We start from the raw sequence: 16,165 nt of genomic DNA, 5'->3' as shown, positions 1-16,165 counted from the left end.
CTATGGTTACCACTCGGCCGGATAAACGATTTCGCTAAAAGTCGTTTCAAAGATCGCGAAGAAATTTCGTCGTCTTTTTTGCTTTCTAGACTCCTTCTCGCTACGACCGATTTAATTTCGCGTCTGGAAGATGAAACAGGAGCTCGTAATCTGTCATCTGCAACGACCGCCCGACCCCTAACAACCAGTTTCGGGGAAATAATTAACTCTTGTATTACCCGCTCCTGTTTGCTCGAGTGCAACCGAGTAAATTGTATTTTAAACAGTAACTAACCAGACTAGGACTCGAGCATCTGTACCTTTGCGCGTTATTCCGTCTCTACTTTATTCCCTTATAAGATTTTATTCAATTTCATTTCTGTCAAATATCGTATAAATTGGACGATGAACGCGAACATGTTTAATCGTGAAATGAAAAAAAAAGGTGATCTCTTACCTTACACTTGGGATATTCTTCAGCAGGCGTAGGTCTCTTCCAGCCCAATAGGGGTGGTATGCAAACGAGAGCAGACAAAAGCCACACGAGCGCTATCATCAGAGCTGCCCTGGCCGGAGTCCTCTTCTTTAGGTAATCCACCGCCTGCGTGATGCTCCAGAATCTGTCCAAACTTATCAGACACAAGTTCATGATACTGGCGGTGCACAGTAACACGTCCATGGCCGAGTAAATGTCACACCACCAATAGCCGAAGATCCAGTATCCCATAATTTCATTTGCCAACGAGAAAGGCATAATTACCAGGCCCAGAAAGAAATCAGCCACGGCTAGGCTAGCTATAAACCAGTTCTGTATATTCTTCAGTGCTTTCTCGGTGGCTATGGCAATGATCACCAGCATGTTCCCCACGACGATCACGATCATCAACAGCGTGGCCAGGATGGATGCCAGAATGATGTGTGGCAGCGTATATCCGGATGGATACAAGCTTTCCCCGAACACGACGTACGACGTTTCGTTGCACAGGCTGCCGTTACACGGGAACAAGAGACTCTCGTTGAAAGAATCGTTGAACGATCCACCGATATCCTCCATAATGCCGCCCAAGCCGAACAACAGCTCCAGCTCTCTCAGACCTTCCACGTCGTCCTGGTCGGTGGTGACACCACCGGTGGTACTATCGAAAGCAACGGTGCTTTCCGCGCTGGTATTAGCGACCTCCACTTCGCCCAACTGTTCGGTGACGAGGAAGGGCAATCTGGTACCCGACACGATATCCCCAGCACGGAATCTAGCGCAGGCACAATCACCGGTTCTCTCGATCGGTGCCACCTGTCGAACGTTTGCCTCGGTAGCCGTGTCGTTGCCGGTGTCGGAGGATCGCTGTTCGACGTCTGGTCCTTGGTCGACTTGATCGGGGATTCGGGTGGTTCCACGATCGTCGTGAGTCGTGGTCGCGGCGGCTATCAGCCGGTGCAGTTGCTGCTCTTCGGTGAGGATCGCGCTATCAATCGAGTGGGCCTCGTTAGTGGAAGACGTAGTGCCACCGGTTGGTCGAGACCACGTCATGTTCTCGTCGAAGACGCTGGTGGACGCCGTAGTTGGACTACCGGCGGCGTCGATGGTCATAATGCTGCCGAGGAGCGGCATCACTCGCACCCTCGCCGTCGACTGTAGATGCTATCTCGACAAAGTCGAGGCGGACGTGGTGGCCGCGCGCGAGTAGCAGCGTGCACCGGGTGCAAGCTCGAGTAGCAGCAACAGCAGAATGGTAGTGGTCTCGTCGCATCTCGAGGCCAGGGGCGTCATGCCCGTTTCAGGATGAGGTCATCGTCATTAAACGGACAATGGCGTGTGGCCTGTGTAGCTTCTTGGCGACAGCGGATAATCCGTTCCTTCTTTCCTGGATCTCTCTTCGGTTCGACTAGAGAGGAAGGAAGGAAGGAAGGAAGGAAGGAAGGAACGGCTGCTTTTTCTACTCGTTACTTGACGCACAGTCCTTTCCGTATCGAACTATTGTTCGTGGGAACTTGGATATTCTCGGCTATACGCTTTCTTCGTGAGAAACGTATGTACTTTTGTATATAGTTTCACCCTCCGACAAACAAGGGTGTAGAATCACTCGCTCGTTGTGGGCCAAAGTCTTTTAGAATCTGATTTTTTGGCGATTCTCGCCTGGTGATTGCCTACGTACCACCTTCCTGTTCCACGTTGTCGCGCTGGTAGGTTGGCCCTTGATTTATTGCTTGCGTGAGTTGCGACTCCCTCTTCGTATTCCTGGTATTCCGGCCGGTCTCACGATGACGGAGTTAATACGGAAAGAGCGTACAGAGAGATTTATGGATAGTCCGCTGGCTGGTTGGATTCAGGAGATAAAGCCGGATAGGGAAAGGGAGGGAGGCAGCTAGACGGCGAGACGAGAAAGAGAAAAGCGGCCAAGATGGAAAAGAAGGAAAAGATAGAGATTGAGAATGGGCGTGAAAAATTGGTCCCCCTTTTTTACCTTCCTCTTAGATTAAAGCTCAGACACTTTCGAATTAAGCGAACAACGGCCTCCGCGCGATCCGATCGCCCGACGATGATTCTTAAAACGAACTGGTTCGCGAAATCTACTCGGCAGCTATCGACGAGGAGAAAATTGATACCAAGACGGGTCGTGTAGCGTGTCACTTACGACGTTCGATATTCGAGCTATATCATCGTCGAGCTTTCCCTACTCCCCGTAGCTTTTCGTACACGCTTGGCTCTACGTTTGCTTATTCCCGAGTCCGAACGGCGCCCTCAAGCTAATTAATTATCGCGCCCCGGCTAAAAAGGCTAAGCGCTGGATATATACCCGTACTGCTCCGACTTGCGACTTCAGCGAATTGTTTACGATTAAACTCGTAATTTACTCGTCCTGTTTAGTAACCGAATGGAAACACAGAATCGAACGTCGCCCACCACGGGCGAGACAACGAAAATATTCCGCGACAGACAGATTATTTTATATAACTCTACGCACACACAGACACACGCGGCGACGAATCGCGGAACCAGCTTAAGTCCGTAAACGTTCTATACATACACATTTACACGTAATTCTCGTTGCTACTTAGAATCTCTTTGGTTCTCTATAACTCTGATAGGCTCGATTTATTAAATCGTCGCTGCAACGTCGTTGCGAGATGGTCCTTAAGTCGTAGCGCAACGACTTATCCTGGTTTATTATTACGTTATTATTACGTTATTATTATAGTGCTAGCACGTAGATCGTTGGAGGAAAATGGCAAGGACCGTGGTACGAAAATGAGTACGCGAGAGGAAGGAAAAAGGAGAATGCGTCTAGCACGTTCCTTCGATCAAAGTCGACGTCCTCGACCCATCTGTACACCTATTTACACGCTCGAGATTCGTCGATACACGTCCCTGAACCCTTTTCCCTACCGCCCGTCCTTTAACCCTCTCCTGTTTCACACGCCTGGATCAACAGGATTCATTCGCGCACACCGTGTCCTCGAGTTCGGAATCGGGTAACCTTGCACCAACTGTGCCACCGATTCACGTCAGCTGATCACACAGCGACCGAAGTTCTCTCGACACACGGCAAAAGTTCGCTCGATTATTCCCCTTTGTTCGTCGACACTCTCAGTTTCCAGCCACGAAGCACACGTCCCTCCGTAATTTCGCGAGATCTCGACCAGTAGCGAAGATCACGGTTTCCCTCGTCACGCTGCTAGCTTCTCCATCGAGCTTGACATCCACCACGCGTTCTCCTTCGACTCATTTCCCATGAGAAGCGCCACTCGACGATCGTCGATCGTTATCGTTCGACCCCGAGATTCTTTTCCTCCGAATCTCAGAGCAACGTGGACTTTTTCTCTATCATCGGGATGGATCGCTTCGAGCTTCACTTTGGAATATTCTTCGACAAAAGACTTGCAAACCGGAGGAGCAACGATCTTCGAATTGCCCTTACGTTCCTACCACGTCGTCGTTTCCGCTTGGCCCGTCACGAGGTCCACCGTCGCACGCACGATCCTCGCGGGTTCCTCTTGGAATCACACACGACGAAACACGCGCGGGAAACTCGAGCTTGCGACTCGACGAAGTTCAAGGATAGTTCGAAAAAGACGATTTTACACGAAGATGGAACGATCGAGCGCGGGACACCACTTGCCGAAGACGAGATTCGAAACGACGAAGGGGAAAACCTATCTTTCGATGTTCGAAACTTCCAGCTAAAGTAAACGATAAAAGCGGTAACGGACGTGGCTCTGATCGTGTATCGTACGATAGATTCTATTTAGCGAGTATCAGAATCGTGCGAATCCTCTCTCCTCGTGGTCCTTGAACGGCTGATGCGTGCGTGCGTGCGTACGTGCAGACACCTCGAGGTTGTCTCGTGGATGTTTGGGAACGCACTGCAGCCGCGAGGGACGAGCCAGGAACTCGGACTCCCTCTCGTGTCGTTCGCTGGATAGAGACTCTCCTCGCAGGATCGAGGCGGGCGTGCGACGAAGAAAGTTCGTGGAGAGGGATGGAGCGAGAAAGAACGAGAGCGACTGGTGTGCATGTGCACGTGTAACTCGGTCCACACCGACGTTCGAGCCGCGTGTCCGTGGATTCTCCGCACTCTGTCTATGTTTGTGAACGTGTGTGCATGTATGTGTGTGCACGCGCGGGTGTGCACGCTATCGTATAGGTGAGAGGACGCGGCCGCGCGCGCGCGCCTCTACGTGCACGCGAGAGAGCGAGCGAGAGGGAGAGAGAGAGGTTGGCTAGCTCACTGGAGGCTGACTGGTGGCCCGACCGACCGGTCCGTCCGTCGGTACCAGCGTCGGGGCGCCGTCTGACGGAGTTGCGAGAGCTGCGGCGCAAGCGTCGGGACGCCGCCAGCACCCGACCGACGCGGCCCGACAGTCGACTTTGGACCATCGACCGATCGGTCCGTTGGAGAAAAAATACGCCTGTTCTCCTTATTCTGATAGCGTAGCTTGCTCTTCCCTTTGCAATCTTATCTATGATATCTTTACGTTCGTGCAGCTTTTAAGCAAGGAAAAGGTAGGGAGATTTCCTAGAGTCGGTTAGCAATTATTCGATCGATCGAAGATGATAAATCTCTTTCCTATAAACCCAATAGACGAAATGGCAACCAGTTGCCAGTTCCCATTGTTCGCCAGATCGATTTGCCCGAATCTCAGATTAGATCTGATCAATTGAACCATCCGGGTCATTGGAAGATGCGTTACCGCCAGGCCTGCCGTTCCAATTGCCTAGCAGACTGTAATCCATTGCGTGTTGATCGATTGTCCGCTCCGCTTCATAGATCGTGATCGTGACACTAGCAGCAGGATATTTAATATTTCAATTAACTTTGAACTATCCAATTAGACTACTCGCTAATGGATAGCTTAGATACAATAAAGCCGGATATAATTACCAAACCAGGCCAAGTTCAGCGGAAAACTCCGCCAGCTATTCCAAACATCCCCCGTCCAATCCTCTTCTATATCCGAACCATTCAGCCGAGCCGAATTTGGGTCCAGATTTATCCAAGTAATCCAGCGAGCAGCTGGAAGCGTCCACCCTCAACCCCCGGGCTTAATATTCGAAATAGCCATCCCCTCGAGCTATCCCTGCCGCCACTTAATTGTTCACGTTGCTCCCTAGATCGTGAAGTTCACGCGTTGCTTTCCGCCGCGATAACAAACTCTCCGGGGAAGATTCACCTCTGCTGGAAGCTCTGGTCGAGGGAAAACGAGAAGCAAAAGAGGGGGGCGGCAGTGAGCGGCCGAAGCCGCGTCCACTAAAGCCGGCGTCCATTTGCCGGGATCGTAAATTAGGCGACCACAACTTGATAGTCGCCTTTAGAACATCGAGCCACCGGATCGGGAATATATTATGTTGCTCTCTAGCTGGCTGCTTGTTACCAGCCCTAGGGTATATTCATGAACGTGCAACTACCACAATAAGACGAGGAGAAGAGCTCGACGATCAGCAATTCAGGCGTCAGATCGCGATACGCTGATTACGATACCGACATCGGTGTAGCGAAACGTTAATCGGTTGATCAGAGTCGTTGATGGCCGACGTCAACAATCGGCCTCTTCCTCTCTTCGATTCGTTCTCGTTTTCCACGACTGGATCGCGGCTTTAAAGGTGATACTACCAAAGAAACCATTATGGGTGTGGTGTTTTTCTATGGCTTTAAAAGAGATAGAATAAGAATAGAGGTAGCAGTTTAAAGGACGAAATTGGCTGATCGGGTATTCTCTTTTAAAGTTAGTCCCCGAAATGAAGATTTAAGAATGCATAGAATATTTATTGGAAACGCTCTCGGTGGACGTTGAGGCTCGATCTCGGTGACTGTCGGACGGCAGTGTGTTTGAGAATTCGTTATGAGTCGAGGGAAATTTTAACGAACCTATCTTCGGGTCTTATTCGTAAATCGGCCCGCGTTTTCCAGCACTATGGCGGCTGGACGGTGGCAATAAAAATTTCATTAAACGGTTCCCGGTATGTTCTCAGGTTACGATACTTTTCCGATGCTTTATTAAATTTTTATCGAACTATCGGCCCGGATCGAAGCCACCTCGCTCTCTTTGTTACGTGAGCCAGCAACCAACGATCCAGATATTTGCACGTACATATTCTTCGCTTAATCGCCACGTGGGATGCGATAAGCTTCCAGGTGAAATTAATTCGTGCGTCCCTCTAATAAAATCCTCGTCATTATACAGACAGCTCGAATGTCCAACGTAATAAAAATGTGATCCGCGGGCTTGCAAACATTTTTCAACGCGTCGATACGACGGCGAAATCGTATTAAAAAGGGACAGTTATTAATTAAAATGGACAGCCGGAACGTGAGATAAAAATCACGCTTCGGGCAAACTTTGATCCTATTTTGTTCGCGTTTTCTATCGGTCTAACAAAAGTTGAAGTTTCCACTAAATAAATAGTAAAACAAATAGGTTAAATTTCGCTTTTCCTATATCCCTAACCGATGGTTCGCGACCGTGAACCGTATTTACGACTGAGCCTACCGCGCGTGTTGCTACGGGTCATATGTTGGTGACCGCTTTTCCGAACTGGGAGGGAGTAGTTTAGAAATTATATGCCACTTCGACAACTCGGCAACCTTATAAGCGACCGTGGAACTTGTTGGAAGAAGCAAGAACGGGACATTACCAACGCAGATTCGTCGTTTGAAGTTCGACGGTTGGAAGTTGCGATCGTTTGGAATCTTCCTGGAGGCGAGGAACCGATAACTTGGAGTTCGATAACTTGACGATCCGCTATCCCGCGTCGCGAGACGTCGAAAAAGGAAAGAAATTACGGGGGGGAAGGAGGAAGGGAGCCAAGACGGGACGATGAGCTGTTCCCTGCGAAAGTTGAACATGGACAAACGTGTAATTGAAAGTGGCACGGAAGCAATTTCCGACAAAGCGATGAATAATTCAAAATAAAGGGACGTAAAGAAAGGAATCCAGCCGTTCCTGTGTAAAATAATTCAATCGGAATATATTACCCGGGCCATGGCATTAATTCGCGGGAGTAGCGAGAAGCCTCCGGATAGAATTAACTTTATAACTGACTTTTTCTTTAAGGGAAAAGAAAAACCCAGAGGCAATAATTGATAGAGTGACGACACGACGACGTTCTCGTTTTTCTTTCTTAATTTCTTTCTTTTTTCTTTTTTCTTTTTTTAATGGGATGTATTATTTCGAATTTCGAGAGCACGGAGAATCTACTTGTTGCTTATTAAAACCTCTAAACGTAATTTAACACGTTCGCATCGGGCCGAAAGTTTTCAGGAACGTCGAAAAATTAGCCGATACGCTCGCTCATAATACAGCCTTCTGTATGCGGAAAAGAAAACTGTGTCACACAGGGAGTGGGGCAGAAGAGCGAGAGGACACACGGCACGGTGAGGAGAATTCTCGAGCTCGAAATTTCCAACGGTGGCTATCGCGGCCGCCCTTCGAACGCCCAGGGCCGCGTCTCTCGTTTTCACCCTCCCTCTCTTGCTCTCTGTGTATCCATAAGGCAGACGTCCTCGGTTCCTTTGACGACGCCGCGTCAACGCTGCCATCCCCATCCACACCCGCGAGCTGCTCTCATTCTCTCCGTCTGTCTCTTTGCCGAAAGTTTGCCGTCGGTAAGTTCGGCATATTGTCGTAACTCCGACGTGCAGGCTTCTCCTCTGTTTCCGTGTATAGGACACGTATTGGTGCGCAGTGTGTACGTGTATCAGCATTGTTCCCGTCCGGAGAACATGCACGGAGAAACTAGTTAGCAACTCCTTCGTTTTGGGAAGAGATACGGGGCCACCTCGCGACCACCATCGAATTCGACCAGCATTGTCTGTCAACGTGCACGAGAAGCGATCATTGCGATTTACCTAGTCCGATGTTATCTACTGTATATAATTCGAGTTCTAGAGGAACAACGAAGGAGATCATGTCCTGGATTAGGTCAGACAGTAAACTCGGACACGAGGATTTCTTGTGGATTATGGTAACATGAATGCCGTTTTTTGGTTGGTTAATCAGGATGTTTTTAGAATAACTTAACGACGTTCAATTCTAGACGTTCCGCTATTAATAAAAGATTGTAAACGAAACATCGATCTACAAACAACTTCGGAGATTTAAAGTTCTTCCACAAAATGTAAACAGTCCAAGGTATAGTTACATCAATGGTTGTCGTCGCTTGATACTTCAATTTGCGATAACGTTACCATGTAGTATATTTGTAGCGATGGATAGTTCCAGAACCTTGAAGAATTATGTTTTTCAATATGCATGTCTTTGATACTGAATGTAGAAAGATTTTCATATGTTAAATGTAAAAGGAAGATGACGATCGCAGGAAGCTTTTTCCACCTATCCGTGAGGAATTAATCTGATAGCGAAGATCAAGAGGGTTAATATTTACGTCAATCCGAATGGAGATCGATAGAGAAACGTGCGATTACGGGAGACAGGAAAGGTGTTGGATAAATGTTTGTCGAATTACTCGTCCTGGTGATAAGACATGGATGTTTGAAGAGGTAACCAAAGAAGAGAAGATTATTCTGAAATCTAGAAGAATCTTTCCGAGCAATTTCAAAGCAATTTCCTATATTCGAAATTTCTTTGGTGGAGTATACCGGCATACTTCGACATACTTCTCACCAAGATATTTCATCGCTGCCGGTGAACTTTGAAACCGTTTCGCTGTTTCCAACGGAGGGCGATGCGCATTGACTTTGTAATTTGCTCGTCGCTACCACGTTCCCAAAGTTAACGCGATCGAAACGCTTGCGATTTCTAGGATGTTTACGCGATCCGTTTAATCGGCGTTAAAACCCTTTGTTCCGCTCCTCGAACTCGTCAGGATTTCGATATCACGCTGGATGCAAATGTTTCTACGGATCGACAAAGGGAAACTTCCCTGCATTAGGCTCTTTCCACGGCGCAATAACTCGGCCGATAAAGCTTCGTTTACGAGGTCCACGCGAGAGTGATTGCCGAGGAACTATGAGTTCCTGTTATTTATTGATGGCACGTAAAAAGAAAAGAATAGAAAAAGGGCAGAAAAAGAAGAAAAAGGCGTTATCCGAACTGTGATAAATTTCGTCGTCTAAGGGTCCTTTTACGAGGTCAGTCACCGTAAAATTACGCATTAAAATTAGCTCGGAGATTTTCTTAAAATTAGCCACGCGAGCTCTCTGGTATCGGACCCAGCTAACAATAAGTGGAGTGCATAAAAACTCTTTGTGGGGAAGGTTCGTGAACTCTAGCGCGAGACTTTGCGTGCAAGGTCGGAAAGAAAAGGAATAGGTCATCCTGCTGCTAGATTCTGTTGGAAGGAATCGTATTTCCATCGTGAATCATCCTCGAATATTTCATGAAGTACCTTCCTGTATATCGTGTTTCGAATTACTTTTGCCTTAATGCAGACTCGATGAAGATTCTTTTACCTTCACCAGTAATTGCATTCGCCGTTATATGAAGTCGGTAAAGGATTATAGAGATTGGTGGAAATGTTTCTGACCACAAGGTGGAACGACTCTCCGTACTCGATTATGCTTTTTCGAGAAGGCCTTTCGGTATCATCCATTTCGCATCGAGAGGTTAATTTATTTACTAAAATCTACCTAATTAATCAAGGGGGTAAATTTGATTCAGAAACGAGATCTAGCTGGAAACTGGATGTAGTATATAACGCGGCAATAATTTCCACGAAGTATGGCGATTCGAACGAACTCGTTTCAATGTGCGTAAACAACATTTCATCTCCGTGATTTCCATCAATGAAAATTTTCCACGATAACGCGGAACGTCACAATTACGATGAATACCGGAGAATTATTGTATGTTCTGTTCGCGACCGTTCGACTTGGTCAATAACGGGCAAATGACTAATACGACGAAGCGTACATAGTCATAACGCAAACAGGAAACGTAATGCTCGTATACGTATACGTCGTATTACGTATTGTTACGGTAACAGCGGCGGAGAAGGCGGTAAGGGAACGAAGATGATACGCAATCCACGCGTCTGTTGTCTCTGTTCAACTACGATTCTCCATCGTCCGTCGAATCTGTCTCATTCACCATACATTAAGTTTCCGATCTTCTTACAGTATGATTCTTAGGTATTGGGACACGTCAATTTATTTGCAACAACAGCAATACTTATTATGTTCTTACGGAATTCACAAAAAGTACATTTTAATTAATTGGTATTTTTTATCAAATCTCATATAAAAAAATAACGCGACAGATAACACTTTTCTTACAATGCTTCAAATTTTAGGGGTGTATGTAAACTTTTGCTTCCGACTGTATATACGAATCAAAGAATCATAAATCTTCTGAGAATTTTTTATTTCGACCATCTCCACTACTTCATCATCAATCATCATCGTGCTGTTCTTGGAAAGCTGTTACGTTTGTAATTCTTCTCGGAGAATGTATTAGACGATTCTATCACTTGTATTTAAGATAGGAATCCATCAGTTCTTAGAATCGTGGTAAATACAAATTGTTCGCTTAGTAACGATTATGATGAAAGAAGAACAAAGATCGGAGGAAGTAAAATTCTGGAAGAACCGTTGAAAGCAAGTGCAACAATTTTCGCGTCGTTTCGAAGAATGGCTCCCTTTTCCGTTATTCGATTCGCGACTATAAACCGCGGTTTGTGTATCGTGGCATCGTAAAACATCAGATACGTTTCACTGGCTGACGTTGCACACGTAAATCGTTCGTTCTGTAGTCTATGAAAATCCAAGAAATCTTTGAGCAATCACGTAAAAGTAAGGAACACGCGGTAGTAAAAAGGTTATATTTCGCGTGTACAATACCATCAGTGTGTCTGAGACGAAATTAGTTAAGGGATAAGGATTGAACGTATTCGTTATATCAGCACGCAGAACCATTTCGAACGAGGCGCTCGTAAAACTCTACGTTCCATCCGTTTTCTTCTTTGTATTTCGACAGCTGAAACCCGATCGAATTCTTTTCTTACGCCGTTAATGGATCGCTCAAATTTTCAGCGGTACGAGGAATTGTTTGAAATATTCCAAGGGGAATCGGCGGTCTGGTAAATATACGATATAATGGGGAAAAACGCGGACTCGCTGGCCGTTTGTTAATTTCCTGTTTGTGGGAGCGTCCTTGGGGAACCTGTGGACGAATGAAATTACTCTGGTCGTGAAGCATTGCCACCAGCTGCCTCGAGTGCTGCTTTTTAACATAACGAATATTTAAAGGTTCGAATAACGAGCTGGGTACAAGCACGCAGGACGAGTTCGAAACCAATTTTTAGAAAACACCGATAATTTTCTCCTACCTGGAAATTGACTCGTAACTCGATGTAATTTTCGTTGATATCGTGTAGATAGCTACCAGGTTCTTTTCCGGAAAATAGATTAACAACAGTCGGTTCCGAACGAACCGCAGATACTTGTGGCGATTTTAGTTCGCACAGTCCATTTTGGGAGGAAGTTACTTTGCCGTTTTAGCTTGACCCTTTCTCGTTTTCTCTCACTCTCTTTCTTTCTCTCTCACTCTCTCCCGATCTCTCTTTCTGCGCCACCAACCTTCACGACTCGATCTAAATCGATCTAACATTCCACCCTGCGGATACGTCGAATGGTTTATGGTAGACCTCGGGGCTTCAAACATTTCCTTCAGCTTCCAACGTGATGTGTCCAGGCGACCGTCGAACCGCACTCGTGTGCACTTTTCCACGATTTTCCATCGAGTTTCTACGTGTCGGAATTTTGGGAACGCTGGTCTACGGAATTTCGCACCGCGCTGAGATATACGTGAATTCGATTTTCATTTTGGTCTGCAGAACGCTATGCAGTTGCTGATTACAGAATTCCAGAGCTGGATTAATATTTGTTATTACAGAGAAATTTTTCAATATTTTTAAACGATGAAATATTTTTAACAGTTGGTTTTTGGGTTTTATTGGATTTTGTTCCAAAACGGCAATCGAATAAATTACCTGCGGTTTCAAATGAAACTCTGCTAATAACGTCCCCTATTCTTCAGTCATACAGTCAAAGAAAGTATTTCGATTTACTGCAAGACGGTTTATTTTCCGCTATCTCGCTAAAAAGTTCTTGCTCAAGATTTCTGCTTCACCGTCCCAAGATCTGAATCATTTTATACCACCAGGACCATTATTTATCGTGACGCAAGTGTATTGTTAAATTTTCTTTCAACCTCTCCGCTCTTCTAGCGGAAGTGGCAGTATTCTCGGTCGCAGAGGACGCGGGTCGCCGGAAATAATGCTTTAAACCGATAGTATCTTCAACTTCCCGTGTCTCGGAACCCATGTGGAGCGGTTCAAAAAATTACGTCCGACAAATCAACTCATTCCTTTTCCTTCGATCGAATCTTCCACCCCCTAAAATTCGCCATATTTCTTTGCCTTGACCATTCACCTTAATTCTGTTCCGATATACACATTCTGAAATTAGTGAAATTCATAAAAACATAAATTCGTATAAACGTGCACAATCTATTAATAATTTTTCACGCTGCACCTAGCAGTACGAAGCATGATTAGAAACAAACAGAAAATCTTCACGTTGAACATCGAACAGGATACCATGTTTGCCCAATTTTCCCGATACTAAGAGGCGTAAGTGGGGGTTGCTCGCGGAACAGAACCAAAGGAAAAAGGCGATGCAGCGAGTTATGAGACAAGCAAGGAGAAGACAAGGCGCTTTTTAAGCGCTCGCAGGGCAAGTTGGCTGAAGAGAGCGAGGGGTGCGGACCTGGAGGTGATGGACGCGCACCGGTCGTCCGACACGACCCCTTTTCCACGTGTTGCTCGCCTCTTCGTCGTCCCAGTGAACCGGCAGAGTGCTGCTAACGAGGACCCCGCCCTTGTGACGTCATACTGAGTCGCGCTTGCGTGTGCGTGACCGTATATGCAACCATGTACTCACGCACACTCGAGCAAGCACTCGAGCGAACACTGCGTGCGCGAACACGCATGCACGCCACGGAACTAGTGTGCGTCATGCCCTCACTCCCTTCGCTCGACTCGCTTGATTTCTTTACGCCGACTTTTTCCACGACCCTCCCGCATCCCGGTGTTCTCCTCTTCCCTCTGTCTTTTTTCCTCCATCGTTTAGTTCACCGTGCTCACCCCTCTTTTTCTTCCTTCCACTTTTTCTTCTCCTTACCCTTCTTTCAACTTTATTTTCGTGACGTCTGTGGTCGGATGAATACATAGGAAACCATGTCTTTTTGCACTTGTTCTTCCCTCCAGATTTATTCGAATTGTTAAGCTGTTCGGCTATCTGTAGGTCTCATCAGTGAAACGATTGCCCCTTACAAAGTAAGCAAGAAACACGAGACTGTTGATACTAATTGGATTGTATGAAGCCTGCTTGCACTAAGAGAATCGGAGAGAGTTAACAATTATGAATTTATATTTTGTTTCCGCGACAAATGTATCGCTTTAACGTCTTTAAACACCGATATTTGTCATGCTTTTATCATATGTTCGGAATAACTCTTGTCCTTAAATGTTTCTACCTATGTTCTCTATCATCTACAGGCACGTCGCAGCCCTTATTTTCTCATTTACCCTTCGTCTTTCTATTCCACCCTCCGAGCGCCGTGTGTTCGAACCGACATCGTTTATCCGACCTTCTTCTCTTTTCAACTTTGCTGGCACATACAAGCAGGTTGACGTGTATGCACAGTTGGACAGGGGTGGGCAGGAAAAATAGCGAAAACGGTGGATGGGGAAACGAAACGTTGAGAGACAAATGGAGAAGAAAGCGAGAAAGCACGCGAGGCAGGAAAATAGAAAGAACACACGGGGTCACGAGGGAAGAAGTAGAAGGCCAGTTTGCCTCGCCGTGGAGGGCGCGAGGGGGTGTATCGACCTCTACCAGATTCTACCCTAACCATGAGCGGGGTGGAGGGTGGCGGCATCGTAGTAATGGTGAAAACGATGGTAGGGGTGTGGTGACGTCATGAATATGCGAAAGAAAGAGAGAAAAGGACGCGAGGGGCGAGGAGCGAAGTTTGCAGAGTAGGCCGACGCATACACACGCGTTCCGGCCACGTCGGTGGGACTTGTATCTCGAGCATCTGCTGACGCGATTCTCGATCCGTCCAATCGATTTACGATCGCGCTCTTTCTCTCTCTCTCTCTCTCTCTCTCTCTCTTTCCTTACCGTGCAACGCTCGTGAATCGGAGAACTCTTGATTGCTGTTTGATTATTGAAACTCACCGGCCTGCTAGTTGGTGCCGACACATTTTCTGGACATCCAAGCACAAGGCTAACGTCATTGACCGATGACGTCGAGACGTCAACGAGAACTATGATTTGTGAAACATAGATCTGTACGTGTGTTTGTATGCGAATGCATGAGGACTATCTGAGTTTAGGTTTACGATGGTCACTCAAACGATCAGGTCATTGAAACAGTCGAAAACTCAAGACGCGTCGACCTAGGCCTAACGCTTAGTATTAGTGAATTCACACGTTACAGGTTGTGAAATTCCGTTGCATAAGCAGCTTTTGCAATTTTATAAATTACAGATTACGTCGCTAATATTACTTCGTTCCGCTACACTGTTGTATGCAATCTAAAGACACAAAGTATAACAAGCGACTGACGCGTATCTTGTGCAATCTACTTATGCAATTTTATTTGTTTCGTTAATACTATTGTGCAGGTATTTACGAGTGAATTTATTAGTATAGCTGTAACGTGTAAATTGTAAAATTTCACTAACAATATTAATTCGAGCAAGCAAGAACCACTTAGCAACAAGATCCGTGACGAACGATCTTTGACAATGATTTAAGATTTTTGTTTTTTGAAGAGACTGTCTGGGTGATGGTTTGGTAATAAAGACACGGATAAAAGAAAGCCACCCTTTCAGATTAAGGAACCGGTCGATTTCATCGTTCCACAGAGTTAACTCGCGCGGAAAGAACTACATAGTCGTTTGTAATTGTCATTTCCCGTTTAATTGGCCAGGAACGTTGTAACCCGTTTATTAGAAGCGTATTATTTTCGAGCTGCAGAAGTCGCATTGATGACTGGCAGCTCCCTTAATCAGCACCAGCAGGCATCGCGTCGCGGCTGCTAATTCAATTCTTTCCTGGAAGGAAACTTCTCTCACCGCTAGTACAGTAATACTGAAACGCTTCCGGAAATGTATTCTGCATTTCCCTCCGTGCAAATGCATTTCGGTTCCTTTGCACTCAGCTCTGGGAATTACGCGAGACATCGAGTGCGCGCCTGCTCGAATCAAACTGGTCGAAAGAATAACGCAGTGGCTAATGGGAAGCTCATTGTTGAACTAGCTGAAAGCTGCATCCGCGAATTGGCTATAATTAGATGACCACTCGCAGTCCATCTGCCGCAGGACAAACATTCCACGCTAGTATGCAAGTAGACTCGATCAATGCTTCTGTTGCGGCGATGGTTTGACCGAATGGTAGCAATTTGATGATTCAGAAGATGTTTCATCAACAGGAACACGATCGAGTTCGTTGAATTTTCCTTAACACTTTTACGACGGGCAACACGTGTGAGGGACCTTGACTGGCAGTAATTATAATAGTGTACAAGCCGCGCAAAAATGATTGCAAAATAAAACAGGTGTTCGCAGAACATTGAGAAGAAACAGAGATATGACAAAGTGTTTAGGAAATATAAATTTAAAGGAGAATGCAACAGGATTCCGCAGAAGAACGAGAAACCT

General features: G+C 46.3%; 2 protein-coding genes across 5 annotated transcripts in view; one reads left to right on the top strand and one right to left on the bottom strand.

Annotated features, from left to right (window-relative positions):
- The window catches only part of Octalpha2R (alpha2-adrenergic-like octopamine receptor), a 127,128-nt gene extending 122,453 nt beyond the window's left edge, over positions 1–4,675 (bottom strand). The window contains exon 1 of the mRNA XM_033335343.2: positions 437–4,675. Coding sequence (XP_033191234.1) covers positions 437–1,588 — 1,152 coding nt within the window. The 5' untranslated portion in view covers positions 1,589–4,675. The remainder of the gene's footprint in view (positions 1–436) is intronic.
- Positions 1–16,165, top strand: part of LOC117157346 (sodium-coupled monocarboxylate transporter 1) — a 158,066-nt gene that overhangs the window by 92,346 nt on the left and 49,555 nt on the right. The gene's annotated exons all lie outside the window — the stretch shown is intronic.

The sequence above is a fragment of the Bombus vancouverensis genome, chromosome 15 (assembly GCF_051014615.1).
Source record: "Bombus vancouverensis nearcticus chromosome 15, iyBomVanc1_principal, whole genome shotgun sequence".
NCBI classification, from domain to species: Eukaryota; Metazoa; Arthropoda; class Insecta; order Hymenoptera; family Apidae; genus Bombus; species Bombus vancouverensis.
This window is presented reverse-complemented; position numbering and strand designations above follow the sequence as displayed.